The sequence below is a fragment of the Oncorhynchus nerka genome, linkage group LG18 (assembly GCF_034236695.1).
Source record: "Oncorhynchus nerka isolate Pitt River linkage group LG18, Oner_Uvic_2.0, whole genome shotgun sequence".
Classification (NCBI taxonomy): domain Eukaryota; kingdom Metazoa; phylum Chordata; class Actinopteri; order Salmoniformes; family Salmonidae; genus Oncorhynchus; species Oncorhynchus nerka.
The window spans coordinates 46,898,171-46,921,767 of NC_088413.1; the positions used below are offsets into that span (position 1 = coordinate 46,898,171).

A 23,597-nucleotide genomic window follows, 5' to 3' on the forward strand; every position below is an offset into this window, starting at 1 on the left:
CATATGTACCTTATGACCAGAACTATGTACCTCTGAAGGTACCTTATGTGCACCTTTAAACAACATTGTACCATAATATTCTTTTTGAGAGTGTATGGATATATGTTCTTGATAACAAATGTTTCTGGTGGAGCTGCTGAGACATGAATGCTTTCCAGACCAAAAGGTTGCACGTTTAAATCCTGAGAGCGTTAATGTCAAGTCTCCCTGAGCACTGATACTTTTGTTGTTGGTCTTGTCAGATAATCACACAATTATTGACTTGATTCCGGGTAACTTTTAGCAGGGCAGAAATGTATTCTTGCCAATGAATCTATGGCCGATCTGTGGCCACAGACCTGGTAAGAAATTCAGATTGCTGACATCCCCCTCACATTTGAAGTCATGTTTTTGGAACACTTCACATGTGACATATCACATGTAAAAAAAAAAGTGGTTTTGGAAAACTTCAAATGTAAAATGTCATGTGAAAATGTGTTTTTTCACATGTTGAAACGTGTTCACTTGAAATGTATGTGGTGAGGATCATGTTAGGATGTTTTTTATACCAGTCGTCAGGACTTCACGTGATGGTTTCAAGTCATCCCAAACCATTATAAAGTAATAAAATGCGGTTTTAAAGTTAGTTGTATGCTGAAATACAACCCCACCTAGGATTTGAACTCACAAACTCTGGATATGATTTTCTCTAATATTTTTGCTGTCTGTAGCATCCCGAAACACATTCATTACCTACAATACATCGCTGCACTTAACTAAAATATTAGTGCAGATGGCGCTCTTTCGCTATCAGTTAATCTGACTATTCTCTCATCATTGATTTCATTAACTTATTAAAAAAATGTTAGGGTTTTCTGTATAGTTGAATTTTGTTGGTGGGGCATATTATTCTGTTTTAATGTTACTGCTGAATCACAATGATAAATAGAATAGTTTTTCTTGAGTTTATTGTTAACAAATCTGAGTCACTTTGAACTCCAAAGTATAAGAATACAGGTGAAATCAGTTTTTACCACAGGCATGGTGGCGTAAACCAAGAGGTTTTGAGTTCAAATCCCAGGGGAGGACATAATGATAATTACTGTATAAAGGAACATAATCATGTATGTGAAAGATAAAAAAATCTCTAAAATGTCCGAAACAGTGTTTGTAAATTTATGGTGAGGTCTGGCAAAATTTCTCTAGGAAGAGGATGTCTTTAAACTGTAGTTTTAATTCTAACAGCTCTTAATTAACTTCAACCCATAGTGAAGACTCAGGTGCAGGTGTAATGAATGGATAAGTTCAGCCTTGCCTCAGAGCAATACGAAATATACTTTACGTATTTCTGAGCACCTCCAAGATGTATGAGATCTACTAATGGTCTAGTTACGTGGGACAGAAACGAAAGTAGGGAGGTTGGTTGGCAAGAATGGGTGGGTGTAATCTACGACAGTCTAGCAATCCAAAGGTTGCATGTTAGAGTGGTATCGGGGACAACTGTAGGATTTTAGCTAACCTTTATTCTAAACTTTCACCTAACAATTCCCCTAACCTGCTACGTAAATTCACCTAACCTTTATCGTTACTTCCCCTAACAGCCAATGTACATTTTAAAATCAAATCTAATTGTATTAGTCACATGTGCCGAATACAACAGGTGTAGACCTTACAGTGAAATGCTTACTTACGAGCCCCTAACCAACAATGTAGTTAAAAGTTATTTTTATAATAATTTTGAATAAATGAAAAATAAAAAAATATTTAAAAAATATAAATCAGAATAAGAAATAAAAGTAACAAGTAATTAAAGAGTAGCAGTAAAATAACAGTACCGAGACTATTACAAGGGGGTACTGGTACAGAGTCAATGTGGGGGGCACCGGTTAGTCAAGGTAATTGAGGTAATATGTACATGTAGGTTATGAAAGTGAGTTATTAAAAGGACTATGCATAGATGATAATGACAGAGAGTAGCAGCGGTGTAAAAGAGGGGGGTGGGAAGGGGCAATATAAATAGTCCTCCAGGCTGTGTAAGGGCTATTTGACCAAAAAGGAGAGTGATGGTGTGCTGCATCAGATGACCTGGCCTCCACAATCACCAGACCTACACCCAATTGAGATAATTTGGGATGAGTTGGACCGCAGAGGGATGGAAAAGCAGCCAACAAGTGCTCAGCATATGTGGGAAATCCTTTAAGACTGTTGGAAAAGCCTTCTAGGTGAAACTGGTTGAGAGAATTCCAAGGGTGTGCAAAGCTCCCATCAAGGCAAAGGTTGGCTACTTTGAAGAATTTTAAATATAACATGTATTTTTATTTGTTTAACTCTTTTTTGGTTACTACATGATTCCATGTGTCATTTCATAGTTTTGATGTCTTCACTACTATTCTACAATGTAGAAAATAATAAAAAATATTTAAAAAATTCCTTGAATGAGTTGGTGTGTAGGTAGATGTAAAGTGACTATGCATGTATAATAAACAGATTGTAGCATAAGCCTAAAAATGGGAGTGGGGGGGACAATGCAAATAGTTCAGGAAGCCATTTGATTAGATGTTTAGGATTCTTATGGCTTGGGGGTAGAAGCTGTTTTGAAGCCTATTGGACCTAGACTTGGTGCTCTGATACCGCTTGCCATGCAATAGCAGAGAGAACAGTCTTTGACTAGGGTAATTTTTAGGGCATTCCTCTTTTAGGGCCTTTCTGACACTGCCTGGTATAGAGGTCCTGGATGGCAGAAAGCTTTGTCCCAGTGATGTACTGGGCCATACTAACTATCCTCTGTAGTGCCTTATGGTCGGAGGCCGAGCAGTTGCCATACCAGGCAGTGATGCAACTAGTCAGGACGCTCTTGACGGTACAGCTGTAGAAGCTTTGAGGATCTGAGGACCCATGCCAAATTTTTTCAGTCTCCTGAGGTTTTGTTGTGGCCTCTTCACAACTGTCTTGGTGTGCTTGGACCATGTTAGTTTGTTGGTGATGTGGACACCAAGGAACTTGAAGCTCTCAACCTGCTCTACTCCAGCCCTGTCGATGAGAATGGGGGTGTGCTCTGTCCTCTTTTTCCCTTCAACATCCTTTTTTGTTAACGCGCAAAAAAAAACTACTGGGCAGAGACATCAGTTCAACGTCTAGTTTTGATTTAGATTTGGTTTCATTTGGTTGGGTGAAAAAACCACGAAATGTTGGCCAAGTTTTGGTGATGTTTGTATCTCATAGCTCAGCACCTCAGCCCGCAGTGAATGGCAGTATGGCACAGTGCATACCCGGGCATGGGGCAGGCATGGCTGGCGCTGATGTACCCTTCAGCTGCTGCTGTTCCTGCCACTCACCCTGGGGAGTCAACACGACTGCAGGCCTGTCTCCACCCCCCCCCACACACACACCCTCCGTTCATCCCACCCTCTCAACACCTCTCTACACACCAGGCCCGTCTTTCTCCTGCCTGCCCGCCTGCTGTCTCTTCCTTTCTCTATCTATCCCTCTCTCCCTCCTTCCTGCCCTCTAGAAACGACACCAGGCCCTCCTTATTCTGCCTGCCGACTAGGCCACCGCTACTGCTGTGTAAATAACGAATCTGTCACATCAACGGGGGACACTCCCACATGCACGCACGCACGCACGCACACACACACACACACAAACTCCTACTCTGCAAGTGCAGGGTGGCATGTCCTTTAAAACATCCACTCACTAACCTCAAATACTATTTTTTTCTTGTACAGCCCACCTTTCCTTCAATTGTCCTAGGCACCGAAAACAGGAATACATTTGTGTCTGGCCTCTGGTTCTGATGTAGTTTGAGTGGATTTGCCCGGCTCTTTCTGTTGTTGTTGTTGTTGCTTTACATCTTTGGTTTTTTTATGCTCTCAAAGAATTTAAGTGTAGTATATCATTTGTTTACAGTAAAATGCAGGATTGTCATTTTGGACTTTCATTTACCCCTTCTGTAAATGTCTGTAGGCTACATATCAAATAAATACTGTAGATTGTTATTTTTCTAAATGCATATAGGTGATGAGTCCAGATATTTTTTTGTACATAGAATTCACTCCCAATATCAAGCCAAGCCTAACTAGAGGATAGTACATTATCCTTACTGAAAGAAATTATGTATATTTTTTGTCAAAACAGAAAACAAGTAGTTTAACAGAACAAAATGTTCTATTTAAAGGTGAACATCTGCAGGTGGAAGCGCATTAGGTTATTTTCATATGAAATATTTGTGTGTTTTTACAGGTATAGCCAGCGTCACTTCGTATGTACTCCTAATTTTTCTGTACACTGGCGAAGTCAAATGTTTCCTATCTACATGCAACCCACGTACAGAGATTTGGAGAGAGCAGGGTTGTTTGTCGACAAACTCAGTGTAAGCCCCCACTCTACAACAGAGAGACATGAGGAATAGGTCACCAGAAATCCCAGCATTAAACAGCGAGCTCAAAGGCGACTCCTCTCACTTCTAAGCCGCAATCGCAACTTCACATCTATCTATTTCTCCAACCCGTCATCATTTACATTTTTAAATCTGCATTTTTCATATAGATCCCGTCTTATTCTAATTTTAATATCAGTGTTATTTCCCATGACACCTTTTGTTTTATTATACATTATGAATTTCTCGGTCCCTCCCCCCTCCCCCTCCCCTCACTCTAATCCCTGTGCCCACACCACGCTTATGAGCTGAAATATTTTATCAGGTGGAAGCCGCAGTCAAACTTATCATTTGAATCTTATTTCAATAAAAAAAAGAATCTCTCTTCTTCTGGGTTTGACAGCAGCTAATGGTTTTTCCGTTATCGTAAAGGAAACTTTGAGGACTGAGAGCAGACCATATATTTCTCTCCCTCGGCTGATTCCTAAATCATATGATAGGGAAGGAGCAGGTCATGTACGTCTGGAGGGAAGGACAATACATGCAGAGCATATGCATGCGTATGTGTTTTCGTATTGAGGTGGCCTTTTTTTGAAAGGTTATTGATTTTATTTTTAAATATGGGTTGTATGGCGTCTTAAACCTGAATTTTGCCACACAATATCTGTGGTGTTTATTATTTTACGGTTATAGTTAGGTTTTTTCTATGTTGTTTCATAAACATGTTTACATGTCGTTTTTTTAATGTAAGTATATATATTCATTTTTGTTTTGGCGTACAGTACCTGTTTATTGAAAAGCACCTTATCCTTTATGTAAAACATGACTACAGTGTATTTTCCTATATGTCATCCAGTGTGTTCAGCCTATAGGGTGCTACACATAGAGACTGGGTAATGTAATGCTCGGTTATATTCCTACAGACGTGGGGTGGTATACATTGAGTGTTATCCTCTGTGATGTCTGTATCCATTGAATCCACATTAAAGCATGTCTACTTACCTAAAATCTAAGTAACAAATACAATTATCTAGACGTAGAACACCAAAAATACTATGGATTCTATAGGCCACGACTATTACAGGAAGTATTTCTATCCTAAATTGGTTAACAAAACAAATCCTATATGGAATTCATGCTCATAATAACAACAGTTGTTCCCACAATATATATTTCATTCATCCTGAGGAGTCTATAGACACACCCGTGTAACATGGGCTATAGTAGTAATGGACAAATTATTATTTTAAATATATATTCAGGATACTTAAATGGGTCCTATAATTAAATGATCCATGGTATGACATCTTAAAACAATTCCACATGTTAGTCTAGTACCACCCCCCCCCCCCACACACACACACACACACACACACACATTTTTAGAGGTTTAACTCATTTGTGACAGGACATAGGAGATGAAAATACCATTGCTTTGTAGCAGTGAAATACAAGTGCTTTTTTGCATTGCCACATTGTTGTGATAATGCGGCATTGTAGTACTTGAATATATAACTATTGAGGTTATGTTGATGATGTGCTGCATCCCAGCCTACACATTCATTAGTCTGGCCTGGCCTGTTCACTTCATGAATGTAGTATTCATCTGCATGGACCTGAAGACATGGTTTGCGTCCCAAATGGCACCCTATTCCCTACATAGTGCACTACCTTTGACCAGAGCCCTATGGGCTCCTATGGCCCTATGGGCCCTTGTCAAAAGTTGTGCACGATATAGGGAATAGGGTGCCATTTGGGACGAGTCCCCTGTCATCACTGTCCCAGCCAGCCCATGCCCCCGCCCGCCATGCATTTAATGGCATGTGAATAATTTACATATCTATGATGGTGTCAATGCACATTATCATTGTCTCGTCTATGAGCCTAGCATTGTCTGCATAGTGACCCATTTTGATGAATAGTACAATGCCTTGACACACACTTTGTGCCGAAGTTAAAGTCTGATCAGTCAAAACACATTTCCAGACTGCACACAGACAATACAAAACAGTGTTTGGGGCCACACATCTTTATTGTCACTAGCTGCCTGGTGTATTTTAATTTTTTATCTCTATTTTCTTCCCATTTTCTCTCGGCGAAACAATGATATTTTTAAGAAGCGACAGAAAAAGAATTGCATTTTTAATTTAACTCTCAGCAGAGTACCTCTGAGTCCCTTAACCCGGCATCCGTCTCTTCGCATAACCCAAACGGAGACAGACACATGAGAGAAAGAAGTCCCCTCTCTTCTTCTTTTTTTAATATGTGTTTTGTGTTTATTATTAGCTGACTCTGTGCTTCATCATCCTGTGAAAATTCATATCTGCCGAACATAAGGGAGAGAAACAGTGGGGAATCAATCTTTTGTGCTTGGGCAGATAAACACAAGACACAATCAGAGGAGAGAACAGAGAGAGCGAGGAGAGGAGAGAGAGAGGGCCTCATCCCAGCCAGTGATGGATAGCAGGAGTAAAAGTGTCAGGATGGGTATTATGTAAATTAAGGAGGCATCCGAGCATCGCCTTGATGATTATGGGAAGATGTGAATGATGTTTGTGGTCCCCAGGCACTCAACCAGCCTTGTTATTTCTCTTCCCTCCAACCACCCCTGGGGTGCATTCCGCCTGACCCCCCGGACGCTAGTCTCCCGGGAACACACTCCAAAAAATCGGAAAAGACATCTGTTTCATTTACTAAACAAATTATCTGCCAGGGATTTCACACCTAATAGGCAGCGGGAACAGAGTGGGGTGCAGAGCAGAGGGGTGGGGTGGGGAGACCGAGACGAGGAGGAGAGGGGACGTGAAGGAGAAAGAGGAGATTCGGTTCGGGTGAGGCAAACATTTTCTTTGCTTTGTCCCCCTGGCCTTATCTCTTCTTTGTCACCTTCCTCCTCCTCCTCCTCCTCCTCTTCCTCAGCTGTTCCTAGGCATGGGAGCCTGGGAGGTGTTTGGCTGTGGCCTGGTGGAGATAGGGGCCTGACAGGGGGAGCAACCTTAACGGCAGGCCCAGTGAGTTCTCTGGGGGCATGTTTAAATCACACCGGTGTCTGGGAACTATGCACTGTGTCTGAGAGGGACAGGGTGATGTCTGGTTCAGCGAGGACATTACCATAAGTATCATTACTGTCGATTAACCAGGGGATCATCTTCAAATACGACTAGTAGTGCTGCTACTAACACTAGGCCAGTACTACTATCTCTACTTATAATGTTACTGTCAAAACTACACAAGGACTGCCTCCAATACTGTCATTACTACTACTATTACTAAAATACAACATTGATAATTATGTTAATAACCATGCTTATTTTCATGATTTTATTGTCAATATTGCTAAGGGTAACGATAAAGATAATTGTTATGTATTCACTTGACTAGCAGTAATGTTTTATGATAATAAGAAAATTTAAGCCTAAATTACGATTTTATCCTCAAATGACCAAAATCCACCAGAGGTCAAAGTCAACTTGTTTTCCTCTCTACTAGTCTTGTTAGATTTTGCTTCCATAAATCTTAACATTTTGTTTTCCAACAGACAGTTAGTTGGCGACACGACCCCAAAACTTCCCTTTGAAATGGATAGTGAATTTACAGCGTACATAATTTATGTACTGATTTCTAACATAATGCCATATAAATGCACTGTTGGCTAATAGAAACCAAATGTTCCTCTATTGCTGGGTGCTGCGATGCGGTCATGAACGACCCTCCTCAAAACAAATGTGTGTGTGTGCGTTTGTGTGTGTGCGTGTGCGTGAACACAACTGAAAATAATTTCTGGTCATCTTTTCAACTTTCCGTCCCTCTTTCCTCCATTGTTCAGCCCTGGAAGGCTGTTGCAGGGGTGTGAGTTGCTGCTACTGCTGCCGGCACTGAGGAATGTGTGTACAGGGTCCGAACTACTCCTGTATCCAGAGATTTATTGAAAGCCAAGTTTGAGCCAAGACATCTCCCAGAGGTAGTGGTGCAGGAGGTCAGAGCAGAGCGTCATTTTACTGGGGAGGGAGGGAGGGAGGGAGAACTAATAAGTAGAGGGACAACTAAGAAGTAGAGGGAAAACTAAGAAGTAGTGGGAGAAGAAGAGGGAGAGCTACAGAAAGACAAAGTAAGAAGAAACAGAAAGAGAGTGAAGAATTGTTTTTGTGAATGTATTTCTCTAGCGATGGAGTCAAGGAATAAGAAAGTCTACACACTAAAAAATGCTGATTTAATAAAAACAACCCAATTTGGGTTATTTAGTAACCCAGCGCTGGGTAAATATTGGATAGAACACACGCAGGCCTATTTTGACCCAACCAGTTGGGTTGCGTGAATAACCTAACATGTTGGGTTGTTTGGATTACCAAAACATGGGTACATTTAAATGGGAATTTCACCCTTCCTCTGCCACTGCATATGGTCATGACTATATTAACAACATTACGTTTTGTCATAAACATCAACATTATCCAAACCACAAGCTAGAACCAACACATTTTCATTTCACTAGTCGAATGGGGACGTTTCGTCTTCCTGTGTACTCGTCTGCTCATAGTGAACCACAAAGTCCAGCATTCATAGCGAATGCTGGTACCTCCCTGCTAGATAGATGGGACGTGCCTACAAACTTGGTTGATGGTGGTGTTTACTTTAAACGACCAACACACAGTAATCTCAGAACTTCTCTAGGCAATATATTTTTTGAACTGTTTGTTTTTCAGTAATGTTTGTCATCATGCCTGTGTGGTGTGGTATTTACAAACAAGTGCAGTAATTACTTATCTTTCACCGTTCTGCCTACCAGAGGTTAACTCCGATGCTTGCGGTGGTTTCAGTCATCCTGATGAGCCCTTGCCAGCTAGCTAGTTTATTGCTGGCTAACTGACAACAACAGCAGCATGGAGCTCGTTAAAACTTGTAAAAGAAAGGGATGTTTATTTTGATGCGTGAGGGAGAAATAACTGGAAGAAAATAACTGGTCATCACTACTTACCATAGCCGCAAAGTCCAAATCCCCGCCTATTTCTGCAGTTTATCTTCTTAAAATCTGTAACCCTAACCTTAACCGCACTGCTAACCGTATACCTAACCCTAACGTTAAATCAAGACCAAAAAGCAATTTGTTGTTTTCATAAATCTTTACGATATAGCCTATTTTGCCTTTGTGGCTCTGCTATCTAGTGGAAACTGGGCGGCAGTTGCTTTTCACCGTACAGCTGTAGATAGGCTATCACCAGTGCTTAATTTGATCTGGAACACTTTATCTGCCGGAACAGGCTCCAACACCTATTTGCCCGGATCCAGGACTTCTCACGCCATCATTTATTAATTGTTTCACTGTCCCACTGTAAACACTCTAATAAAAGTGATCAGAGTTAAATCAAGTTTTCTCCAGAAAAAACATCAGGTTAAAGCGCGGGGATCGTTCTGTGTAATCATCCTACCCTGCCACACTGATTCCAGACCTGCTCTCTTATTTGTAGCCATAGAGGTTATAGTGGTGTACGGTGGGGTAAGTAACTGATATTAGCGCAGGTCTTGTCTTGGTAGTGGTGGTCAACTCATGAAGAGGTCCCGACGTAAATCACACCACATAGCTAGGCTAGTCGTCGCACTACTGAATATGAAACGTGGGCAAGCCAAATAAAACATTGATAAGTAAAGGGAAATCGACTTCGATTAAGTTTTTCACAGAGAAAACTCTCAGTGCTGGAGAAGAGGAGTCAGGGGCAAACTGCTCCTGACGGTGATGCTTTAGCTAGCAGCGCTGTTAATGCCGCCAGTTTAGCATCACCACCGGCACCTCCACTAGCTAGTAGGCTTACCAGCGAGTCAGACTCGGTGTTAAGAGTTAAATGGACTTGACATGGGGAGAGTCATTGTGTGAGGTTTTGAAAACTAAGGTAGGAACATATATTTCCTTTGCAAAAGTTTTCTGTACTGTGAAGTTAAAATGAATACGCTTCATATTTTCACATAGGCAGGAGGCCAATATGTTCTCATATGTGTTCTGCTGTAGCCTACATTGGTTTATTTTATTTGAAGTTATATTCCGATATTGTGATATTCGTTCTACTGCTCCATTGACGTCTTGAAAATTGAATGAAATTCGGGTCTTGTCAGCCCCACAGTTGAGTATGTGTGCATATGCATATTGCAGGTGTCCTGCAGTGACGACCATAGATAGTAGGCTACTTGGCTGTTTACTGTGTTGCATCGTTGTGTTTGTCACTTTTTGTCCTCATGCGCCCAAGGATAACCTCTCCTCTTGCGCTCAGTATATTTTCCGGGACATCCCGATTTACAAATGAAGTATCGGCTATCACATCTTATTAACTACTGGCTGTAGCTAACATGGCCAATATGTTCCATCTCACTTTATTTAATTCAGAGTCGTATAGCAGCCGACGTGAAAAATAACTTGAAATATTGGTAGCCATCTGGATATCACTGGGATACAATCTACTGATCAATGGGGAGAGTTTGCTCTGCAAGCTGGCAACACAACAACAGGGCACAGTGTCCTTCACTCCCACTTGCCAGCGTAAGGAGAGGGATGTAGCTAGTTAGAGTAGCCAGGACTCTGAAGTGTGACCAATTTGGTCGGATATGTGACGAAATATTTTGTCGTGCTACCAGGAGTTTTCTTTTGGGAGCACTGTGCGACTAGGAAAATATCTCCTAGATAAAAAATAAAAAAACAGGCCTTCATGGTTGAACTGATGCAAAAAAACAATACTAAAGGACACCAGTAAGAAGAAGAGACTTTCTTGGCCAAGAAACACGAGCAACGGACATTAGACCTATGGAAATCTGTACGTTAGTCTGATGAGTCCAAATTTGAGATAGGTGAACCGGGTATCTCCGCATGTGTGATTCCCAACGTGAAGCATGGTTGAGGAGGTGTGATGGTGTGGGGGTGCTCTGTTGGTGACACTGTCTGTGATTTATTTAGAATTCAAGGCACACTTAACCAGCATGGCTACCACAGCATTCTGCAGCGATACGCCATCCCATCTGGTTTGCGCTTAGTGAGACTATCATTTGTGTTTCAACAGGACAATGACCCAACACACATCCAGGCTGTATAAGGGCTATTTGACCAAGATGGAGAGTGATGGAGTGCTGCCTCAGATGACCTGGCCTCTACAATCACCCGACCTATACCCAATTGAGATGGTTTGAGATGAGTCAGACTCCAGAGTGATGGAAAGGCAGCCAACAAGTGCTCAACATATGTGGGAAATCCTTTAAGACTGTTGGAAAAGCCTTCCAGGTGAAGCTGGTTGAGAGAATGCCAAAAGCAAAAGCTGTCTTCAAGGCAAAGGGTGGCTACTTTGAAGAATCTCAAATGTAAAATATATTTTGATTTATTTAACACTTTTTGGGTTACTATATGATTCCATATGTGTTATTTAATAGTTTTGATGTCTTTACCATTATTCTACAATGTAGAATATAGTACAAATAAAGAAAAACCCTTGAATGAGTTGGTGAGTCCAAACGTTTGACTGGTACTGAATATTTTTTGAAATATTTACTTCAAGTGATGTGGTATGGTTAAACTATGATCTGGTATGGTTAACACATTTTCTTGTGGTTTTCAACTACATTTTAATTGTGAGCGAGTCACATCTATTCCTTCCAAATGGTTTTCGCCAATGCCAGTGTACATTTCAATGCCCTCTTTCTCTTGGTATTCATGTGCCATTTTCTTTTACGTGGTAAAGCTGTTTCTAGTGTTGTCAAACCTGGTATCTGTCTCTGTGACACCAGGCCTTCCTAGACACATCACATTATAAACCAGCCTTCCAATCCCCAGGTGAACCTATATCTCTCTCTCTTTCTCAGTGTCTCTCTTTCTCTCAGCCCTCCTCGCTCTCTCTCTCTCTCTCTTTTTCTCAGTGTCTCTCTCTCTTTCTCAGTGTCTCTCTTTCTCTCTCTCTCTCTCAGCCCTCCTCTCTCTCTCTTTTTCTCATTGTCTCTCTCTCTCTCTCTCACCCCTCCTCTCTCTCTCTCTCTCTGTTGTTGCATATGCTCCCTTGTTTTGCTTATTTTCTTGTCTGATGCTGTCATTCCTATCCCAGAGACGTGGAGGGGAGTGGGGGGGGGGCATATAGAGGCATAGAGATGGGGAGAAAGACAGAGAGACACAGAAAGAGGGATGGAAGGCACAGAGAGAGAGGGTGACGAGAGGGAGAGATGCTGAAAAAGAGAGAGGGAGAAGGAGAGAGAAGGAGAGGGAGAGAGAGAGGTGCTAGGAACGAGGAGAGAGTGAGGAAGAGATATAAAAAAAATGGTCTGGTCACATTCAGGACTCTAATACCCCTTTCTCCATAACCCAACTCTGCCCTTCTGTGTTAACATACTGTGAACCGAGCACAAGTGACAAAATCAATCCATCACAGTCGGCACAGAGAGGGACAGAGGAGCTAACAGAAATTGATGACATCCCTGCTCGAATTTTACACCGTTTCGGCCACGGCCGCGATTGAAACAGACAAAGATTTATTGTCCAGCCGGGCCCGCTGCTACCCTTGATTGCCTCCTTTTTTTCCAAGACGGGCCTTTTTTGCATATTTATTCCCAAGCTCATCAGGATCTCACAGACGCATTAGAGTGACAATCTTATTTCACCTATGGTGTGGCAGCAGACGCATGGGGGAATTTGCATCCCACGTCTCAGATGAGAGAAATGCCTCCCTGCCCTCCTCCTCGCTTTCTGTTTCTCTCGGTTTCTTTATGCCAGTGGTTTTGCTTTTATATTCATTGGGTGATTACAACGCCCAACTGAATTTAACTCCCTCTTCTAACTCGTTGTTTAGAGGTTTTATTTCTCTCATCGTGTTGTCTGGCTAGCTGTTTTAATACAGGGAATCATTCACACCCTTGTGTAAAGTTGAGATTGTTATGTATGTGGCTGGCAGCTGAGAAGTGCTTCTGTTGTGATGATCGTTGGATGGCGTCCCAATCGTTTGCTCGCTCTTAGATGTGTTGTTTTGGCTTCGGCAAGACAGACCTTTCCCTGTGCATCGCCATTATGGCATTTGTGGGGGGGGGGGGGGGGGGCACGGACGTTTTTAGTGCTGCAATATTCGCTTCATAATTTTGTCTATTTATCTGTATGTGACTTTGTGTCTGTCTGGCTGTCTCTCCCTCCGGGCGCTGTGCCGACGGCCGTGGCGGCAGAGCAGAGTGAGTTCCCTTCAGTCATGCCTTGAAGGTTTTACGAGTTCTTATGGAAAATATAAATTTCATGAGGGCACTACAGTGCAGAAACAAATGCTTCTCATCACTAGCATCATGGTAAGGCCCTCAGCAGCAGCTACTGTCTGTGACAGGGAATTGATTAGAATCATTCAAATGTGATGAATAACTTTCATCATATACGTATATCACGCATCCGTCCGGTGAGAGAGTGTGCCGTTCGTTCGTTTGGGACTTGTGCCTCTGTGTTGAGTACCCATTAGGAAGGGGAAATGTGCAATGGAGAGGGCCTAGAGTCTCCTGTGAATTTCTACATATCCCAGACATGCATTACATTACAGAAAATGTCCCTATCACACATGTAAATGGTCGGCACTCTTCATAGCTATTGTCATTAGGATTGAAGGGGACCCTATTAGAGATGATTGTCCTTGCCTGTGACAGCCATACAGATGACATGTACTGAATATCTTTACATGTAGAGCAAATTAAATGGTTGCTAATATGAGGTTGTGACTAAGGACAAGGGGGTACAGCGTGACGAGTTTGGACCATTCTGATACACGATGATGGAGCACATCTACGGGTGACACTCGATTTTGGAGCAAATAATTCAAAATGTTCATCGTACCATCATACTTCAGCGTGCAGAGAACTAGAAGGCCAGAGATGTACACCGAAATGCAGTAGGAAACGAGCCATTTGCACATTACAGTATTTAGGACTGCCTAACAGATTGATATTTATTATACTCATGCTAGGATGACAATGTAATCCAAAAGCATCACCCATCAGTCACTGTTTTTTACCTCTCTTAGAATAACAGACTCTAGTACAGAGGAAGACATAAGGCATTGCTGAAGGCCAGGCCATTGAGACTTCAGTGTGTGTGTGTGTGTGTGTGTGTGTGTGTGTGTGTGTGTGTGTGTGTGTGTGTGTGTGTCATGCAGCAGCAACAACAAACCGGTGTTAAAATGATTCCGTTGATTATTCGGGTGTAATATTTACATCTCCTAGACGACCCCGGCGTAGCAACAGTAGAAACAGTCCCTTGGAGCTGTGCGTCTCCATCATGAAATTACCATTCTTTACATGCGTACTCAAATCCACACACACACTTTCTCTCCACCCTGGGATTGCCATGGTTCTGAGGAATCTGGGGATAAACACAGTCAGCAGGGGAATGATGGTGTAAACTCACAACACACTTCATTACCAGAGGGACAAAATGCACACACACACACATACACTCACTGAGAACACAATTAGGATGAGGTCTGGGATCTGGGCACTGGAGGCCGACATTGGGCTGTGTGCCACTTATTCACCTTCCTTCTCACCTCTCGACCGGCCCAGACCCCCCTTATCCCAATCTGCCTCCTGGAGATTCCTCACACACAAACACACATTCATAGACACACACACACACACACACACACACACACACACACACACTCCCTTACCATGCAAGCGCCAGTTAAACGGAAGCCCCCCATCATAAGCATCTGCATCTCATGCAATTTGTCATTGGCCCGTCTTTGCGCCACCATTGGCTGTTGCTGGGCAACCTGTCCGTCTCACAGACTATGTCCCATGATAAATTAGCTGGTCTGTTACTATGCCAACAGTATTTGTTACTTAATTAAACTGATTCGGATCGGAATTGGCTGGAGGGGAGGAAGAGTGTGCCACACTCTCACTGAGAGAGAACCCAGACTCCCTGAGACTCACACACACACACACACACACACACACACACACACACACACACACACACACACACACACACACACACACACACACACACACACACACACTCTCACTCACTCACTCACACATACTCAGGAGCCAAGGGAGAGAAATCGAGAGGGAGAGAAAGATGAGAGAGGGAGGAAAGAGAATCCACTGTGGAATGACTGCTATTAGATAGGCAGAGATATTGAAATGGTCAGGCTTTGGCGGGCACGCAGACAGAGAAAACAACACAAAGGAACAACAAGACCCTGTCTGGAATTAGTGGCTTGATGCTTGGTCTGGAGAGAGCTTCAATCTTCTCTTAAGAGAACATGCTCTTTCTCTTTTTCACAGAGAAAATCTATTTTTTTTCTTATTTTTTTTTCTTCTCTCCTTCCATGTCTATTCAAATGGGCTTAGTGCCAGTGGTGTCGCAGGCATGTTCTGATACACTGGTCATGTGACGTAGCCAATGTTGTGTTCCCAGGGGAAGGAGAAGACGCTCCACCAAAGATAGCATTAGCAATCTGTTCTGTTCCATTGGACACACATACACACACAGTTCTGTGTCATGGACAAACACATGTCCTTTGCTTATGGAACAGAATTCAAAACCTCTCAAAGAGGCTAATAATACATGTATGCATGTTGAAAAGAGCAATCACAATGTCCTTAGCTGTTGGGTCGAAACAAACCTATATTTGGCTGTTGATCACAACATATTCCCTGAAATATATTCAGCTTGAAAGGATATAATGTCTGTGAGTATCAGACCACCTTTCCTCTGTAAAAGGTACATGTTATTGTTTAAATTCCTCCCCAAGGTGGTCCAGCCAAGCAATTGCATGTGTATTGTTGCATACATCGGCAAGCCCGAGCCTGGCTTTGGCCACTAAGCGAAAGAGAAGAGAATGGCAGAGCAATTTGGTTGTCAGAGCTGGACCAAACAGAGAGGAACAGGACCATGTAATCACCCTAATTTGGACCATCACACCTCCAGTGCTCCCCGCTATCAGATCTCCCGGCTCTCCCCCTCTCTTACTTTACCGCCTGCCTTTATTTCCATAACTTCCTGACAAAACCATTTTGTCCCGCCTGATTGGTCCTATTTGCATCGGACACCCGTTCTGCATATAGATTGATGGGTTTAATCAGCGAATCAGGGAGAGCGCTCAAACATCAGTCAATGTCACTGCTGTCTTTCTAGTAGCCCCTTTTTTTCTGTCTATCGTTCCCTCGCTCTCTGCCTCTCTCTTTCTCTCTCTTCTCTCAATGGGCCCTCCTGTTAGATTTCCTGCTCAGATTCGTCAGAAGTGGTCCTGTTTGAGGGATTAAGCTGAGAACTAAGGAGAAACAATTGGAGAAGATGAGATCCAGTAACTTATCAGCTGTTCAGGGAGGGGGAACCCCTCTCTCTCTCTCTCTCTCTCTCTCTCTCTCTCTCTCTCTCTTCCCACCTCTCTTTCTTTGTGATTTTGTGATTCTGTCTCTCCAAACTGGCCAATACCATCTTAATCTTGAGTGTCTCGAGTGCTAGCAGCCATGTGTGTATGTGATGGCAGAGACTGATTTGGGTCTGAATAAACCCCCTGGGGTCTAACATAGCGTACCTGCCTCCCCAGCATCTCCAGCTTAGGCCAGTCCGGCGGATCCCCCTTTGCTCTCGGCAGATTAATCATGCCTGCTCCAGCGCCTATAATTGGCTGACAATCATACCTGCTCTGTATACATGAATGAGAGAGTGCCTTATCTCTCTCTATGCTCCTGTCTACTCCTCCCACCTCCCCCCTCGCCTCCTCTCTGACCCTGCATCTCTTATGTGTCCCCTGTGGGAGAGAGGGAAGAGGAGGGGGAGGCTGACGTCAGGTCATCAAAGAACCCCCATTCACACGCACGCACGCACACAGACACCCTCACATGCACGCACACACACACGCACACACACACCACCCTCACCTGTATATCTGCTATCTCTCCCATGTAAACAGTATGTGTGCAGCAGACATGCCTAGGGTCCGAGGTGCTGTATTGGAGACCAGTGTGTGTGTGTGTGTGTGGGGTGGGGGGGGGCTAGATAGGTCTAGTTCAAGGACTCCAGAACACTCTGTACACCTGCAAACATTTATGGAGAAATTAAATGGGTTTCGGTTTCACTGCTGGATTTGTTGCAATTATTCACATCTCTCTACTTTTTCCACATTTTCTTGTGTTACAGCCTGAATTTGAAATGTATTCAATTGAGATTCTGTGTCACTGGCTTACACACAATACCACATAATGTCAAAATGGAATTATGTTTTTAGAAATGTTTTCAAATTAATACAAAATCTAAAGCTGAAATGTCTTGAGTCAATTAGGCAATATGGCCCGAGGGGGTGTGGGATATGGCCAATATACCATGTGTAAGGGCTGTTCTTATGCCCGACGCAACGCAGAGTTCCGAGCTCAAACCACCCAGTTTATAATAAGTATTCAACCCCTTTGCTATGGCAAGCCTAAATAAGTTCAGGAGTAAAAATGTGCTTAACAAGTCACATAATAAGTTGCATGGACAAATAGTGTTTAACATGATTTTGGATTGACTGCCTCATATCTGTACCCCACATACAATAATTAATTATCTGTTAGGTCCCTCAGTCGAGCAATGAATTTCAAACACAGACCTCAAAGACCAGGGAGGTTTTTCAAAACTTGAAGAATTTCTGAAAGAATAATGTGCAAATATTGTACAATCCAGGTGTGCAAAGCTCTTAGAGACATACCCAGAAAGACTCACAGCTGTAATCGCTGCCAAAGGTGATTCTAACATGATACCGTTCAGTTAATTCCATTCCAGCTTTTACAATGAGCCCATCCTCCAATACCTCCTCCCACCAGCCTCTACTGATTCATTAAAGTGTGTGAAGAATTCACTATTTCATTTTCAATACATTTGCAAAGAATTATAAAAACATATTTTCACTTTGCCGTCATGGGGTATTGTGTGTAGATGGTTGAGAAAAATAATCCATTGAATTCATTTTGAAATCAGGCTGTAACAACAAAATGTGGAAAAAGTCCAAGGGTATGAATACTTTCTGAAGGCACTGCACTAATATTATCATGATGTGAAATACGAAGAGACAAAGGATCCTCCTCACACGGGCACCATTTTGCAGGGAACACACTTTTTTAAAAACACATTCCTAGAAGCAGGGAAGAACTAGAAACAGAAATCTGTTCGGGCATTTTTTTTTTTTTACCCCAATATGTCAGTCCTACTGGGCTAAAGATGGACTAGAGTTGTTGGGGTGAACATATTACCACCACACCGGCAGCCATGAGTCACGATCGCAGTCAGATTCCACGTGACCGTTGAGTCACTGTAATCTCCTCTTATGCACTCTGTAAAATGCATTGGCAGTATCCAACTCTCCATCAGGTCGCTAATGGCCTGGGACTCAGTGCTCTGTTGTTCCTCTAACAACTCTGACATCAATACAAATGCAATCGGAAAAAATCACATCGAAGACTTATCATCAAAACAGTGTCGTGCCTTTAAAACTCAAGGAATGTCCACGTACGTTTGTATATATAGAGTGTATGTTTCATTGTAAAAACACGTTACTATCGATGGGCCCGAACAGATTTCTCAAATGAAGCGCTGGGTAGCTGCAGGAACATGGTTGGAGAGCCCATGGCATACAGAGTACTGGGTAGCTGCAGGAACATGGTTGGCGAGCCCATGGCATACAGAGTACTGGGTAGCTGCAGGAACATGGTTGGAGAGCCCATGGCATACAGAGTACTGGGGTCTCTGCAGGAACATGGTTGGAGAGCCCATGGCATACAGAGTACTGGGTAGCTGCAGGAACATGGTTGGAGAGCCCATGGCATACAGAGTACTGGGTAGCTGCAGGAACATGGTTGGAGAGCCCATGGCATACAGAGTACTGGGTAGCTGCAGGAACATGGTTGGAGAGCCCATGGCATACAGAGTACTGGGTAGCTGCAGGAACATGGTTGGCGAGCCCATGGCATACAGAGTACTGGGTAGCTGCAGGAACATGGTTGGAGAGCCCATGGCATACAGAGTACTGGGTAGCTGCAGGAACATGGTTGGAGAGCCCATGGCATACAGAGCACTGGGTAGCTGCAGGAACATGGTTGGAGAGCCCATGGCATACAGAGTACTGGGTAGCTGCAGGAACATGGTTGGAGAGCCCATGGCATACAGAGTACTGGGTAGCTGCAGGAACATGGTTGGAGAGCCCATGGCATACAGAGTACTGGGTAGCTGCAGGAACATGGTTGGAGAGCCCATGGCATACAGAGTACTGGGTAGCTGCAGGAACATGGTTGGAGAGCCCATGGCATACAGAGTACTGGGTAGCTGCAGGAACATGGTTGGAGAGCCCATGGCATACAGAGTTTGGGAGGAGTATCACCTGACAGACAGTGAGAGGCTGCAAGCTCCTCAAACATTGGTTGACGCGTGAAGTGAAATAAGTGTTCTTATAAGCCCAGACATTTCTATGTGCAATCCCGTGTGAAAGCAGAGTTCTGATGCCACTAGAAAGGGTTCATACCATGCAGCCCATACATGTTCGTTTTCTAAGACATTCTAATGTTTCGTACCATTCAAAATGACATTTGCCAAGGAACTCTAAATCTAGGACCTGTTTCAAGTAACAACTTGTACGGTCAACATAGCCACTTCATATGCACATCCTGTCTATTTTATTCAAGTTCAATTATATTCTTCTCACTATAAAATCATATAATATAAAATAATGGCACAGGACTTATAAGCATATCTAGTCTTCTAAATGAACTAGACCACAGCCCATGGCATGGAGCATAGCCATATAATATACTATAATTTTATAATATACTTTTCATCTGAAATACATTTTCTTCATATCATAATGGTTGTTTAGACCTGCCTAAAATAAATAATGGATTCATTGTGATGGTGTATATTAAATTGATTTATTAGATGTTTTTAAATGCAGATGTTCCAAAGGCACGCATCAGCGGCGATGCGAAACATGTTTGCGTTAACGAGTGGTCAATTACCGTGAGACCGGCAGTCATTTGCATGACAATAGCCGACTGACAACATTTCATGACCACCACAGCCCTAAGATGGACCATCCCATTTGGCATTTGTCCGAACAGCCCTATGGCCAGTCCATTTCTGCCTAAAAGAGCTAGCTGCATTGCCGAGCTAGCTGTACTCCCTCCCGGTCTCGCCCCCCCCTACGACTGCCCAACAGGACAGCCTTGTACAACAAAGTGCAGGCTTTTGTTCCATCAGCCATTGTGAGCCAGTACACACATATACACACACAGCCTGACCTTTAGGGGTGTAAGTAACAGCGGTGTGCGGACATGAAACATCACACTGATGTAATACACACACACACTGATGTAATACACACACACACACACACACACACAGACAGACACAGACACACACACACACACACAGACACACACACACACACACACACACACACACACACACACACACACACACACACACACACACACACACACACACACACACACACACACACACACACACACACACAGACTGATGTAATACAGTCTCAGCTCAGGGACACTCTGCTCACAACGCCACAACAGCCTCTGAGGTCTGTGCTGCTTGCAGCATACAGTATGACAAGCCTTTTGTAACTGTTCTGACAGGATTGCGGTATGCACTTTAGAGCAGGGAGCACATGTGGTTTTTGTAGTCTTTATCCACTAAAAGTATCATTTTCTCTCGGGCTACAGCACCCAACGTGTGGCTTTTCTGTCTTGTTGGTACGACTTTTCAGTTCAATAGGTTACATATCAGGCCACTTAAACTGGAGTGTTACGCCATCTATTTCTCATTATTGTCACATTTGTTCCTACAAGCAGATAAAAATATGGTGTATTAAGGAAAACAGGCTGTCAGGTTTATCACGGCCACCTCAGCCTTCATCCAGGGCCCTGTAAATGTGGAGGTTATCAGGTTCTGAACGCTGCACTGAGTGACCCAGAGATAATCCTGGGATGAAGGGAGAGGAAAGGAGAGAGAGGGCATTGTGAGGAACAGGACTTGGCACCCGGGCGTTGAGAACCAGAAATGATTTAGAGATTTGCAAATGGAAGCCATTTTCTCCTCCCTGTAACCCTTCCTCTCCTCCTCTCATCCCTCCATCCCTTGGCCTGAATTATGTAAGACCAAAACTTTCCTTTAAAAAATGTAAATTAATAAAGCTTTTATGACCATGGAAGTCTCAAGACAATGCCACGGTGAAACCAAAACACCCACAATGATTGTGTGTGTGTGTGTGTGTGTATGTGTGCTTGCTACTGTAGCCTACACTCACTTGCCCTGCCAATTAGAGCATAAGCTGACCATGCTGTAAATATTTAAATGTGCGGATCACATATTGTATACTTTAAAGCATTAACCAGCCGACCGAACATGCTGCTCTGTGTAGAGGTCACGACCAGGTTCTTCGCTGCCCACTCTAATGCAATGTGAAGTTACACTTACTGCTGGCTGGGGAGCACAGGCTTCAGTAGGACTCCGTGGGAGGTTTGAACTGATATGAGTTGGCCAGGAGGTTTTTCCTGACCTCTTGACCCGAGCATGACAAACTCCAGGCACCTAGTTGTCGGTAATATGAGACCAGAGTTTTTCCTGAACAGGCTCAGGACAAATGATTGGCCTTAATCCTACTCAACAGAGACACTGTGGATTGCGGTGGTATGTTCCTTTGCTTGTTTTCAGGGTATTGTATTCCCTGGGTATCCCCATTCTTTCATTTGGCAAGTGATTGAAAATGGATGAAACAACATGAGAGTAAGTGCAAGGTAAGAGCATGCACAGTAGAGTTAACTAACAACAGACAGACAAAGGTCCCTATCGTCTGAGGGACAGAAAGAGCAGAGCTCCTTAAGAGTCCCCTCCAGCAGTACAGAGAATATCCTTCATTCTGCGGTCTTCTATCGATTGGTGTCTGATGCTTCGAAATTGCCCCCCCCCACACACACACACACGAAGAGTTTCTAGCTGGTGTCATTTAAATGTAGGCTGGGCTCCCGTGAATGTGTCCTTTAAGCTACATATGCATATTTACGACCAGTGCACTTTGGAAAGGGCCCTTGTTGCAACTTCCATTACACGCCTTTGGGGCTGGTGTCTTAATTTGACTCAAGTTGACACTGTCATCTCTTTCTCTATGTCTCTTTAAAATAATATGTCCTTCATCCTCATTTGGGACGCATGAATAAGTCACAGCCGGTTGTGTTTTTTTGTGGAAAAGGATGAAAAAAAGACAACGGAAAGAGGAATACTTGAACTTTCATAAAAGTTTGGTCTTTGATTGGAAAGGGATAGGCAGTCTTTGTGAACGTTCCCTTCTGTTCCTCCATGATCCAAGCTTGCCCAAGGAGAAGTGACAGGAATGAAAGCACACACACACACACACACACGGCTAAAATCGTATGTGTGGGCCAGGGCTCTGTTGTCCTCAATAGAACAAAAAGCCAGGTCCTGTAACAGTGAATTATTTAATGGCTGCTGCCTGCAAGACTCTCTTGGCTAACAGACGGCTGCTCTGCTTATGACCTTGTTGCGTAACATTCTTTTCCCACTGCTCTCTCTCCCTCTCTTTCTCCCCCTTTCTCTCTCTCTCTCTCTCTCTCTCTCTCTCTCTCTCTCTCTTTCTCTCTCTCTCTCTCTCTCTCCCTCTCTCTCGTGTGTGTTCAGAGTTGGAGCTTTTGCGTGTGCTTGTGGTCGCGTTCAGCTGGATAAAGAGCAGTTATGCTGTTAGTTAACGTCCTCCTTGTGGTATTAGCAGGTGTGAAGATGGTTGCAGATTTGGTGGGGGGTGGAGGCGTGGGGTGGGTGGAAGTGTATCACAGAGCGAATGGTTACGGCGTGGGGCCATGGGGAGTGCAAAGTCAAATGTGATGATCAAGGCGGAATAGAGACCGAGGACACGTTTCAGAATGCCAGTTAGATAAAGTTAAAGACTTCAAATTCAGTTGAAAAAAAGGACCTCCCTCTTCAAAAGGGCTCCAGACCACGAGTGAAGTGGGAGAGATAATATGTTCTGTGTTAATAAAGAAAGCAGAGCTGGTGTTTTTAAAGGTCACACCTCTTCAACAGGAAATGTATCTGTGCAGAGGTGAGATGTTTCCATCTTTGGTGATTAATTACTGGTGATCAGCAAAATGTATAGTCAAGCGACTGCTGTTGGCACAACAGTGAGATAGACATACTGTATGTACAGAACCTCAGTCCTCACAACATACTTTATTAAGTTGTTAA

The 23,597-nt window shown here is 43.3% G+C and overlaps 1 protein-coding gene across 1 annotated transcript in view; it reads right to left on the reverse strand.

Annotated features, from left to right (window-relative positions):
- The window catches only part of LOC135561626 (putative proline-rich protein 21), a 49,219-nt gene extending 29,876 nt beyond the window's left edge, over window positions 1-19,343 (reverse strand). Inside the window, exons 1-2 of the mRNA XM_065003348.1 lie at window positions 19,255-19,343; window positions 18,905-19,076 (exon numbers count right to left, since the gene is read on the reverse strand). Of these exons, the coding sequence (XP_064859420.1) occupies window positions 18,905-19,076; window positions 19,255-19,343 (261 nt within the window). The remainder of the gene's footprint in view (window positions 1-18,904; window positions 19,077-19,254) is intronic.
- Window positions 19,344-23,597: the final 4,254 nt, after the last annotated feature.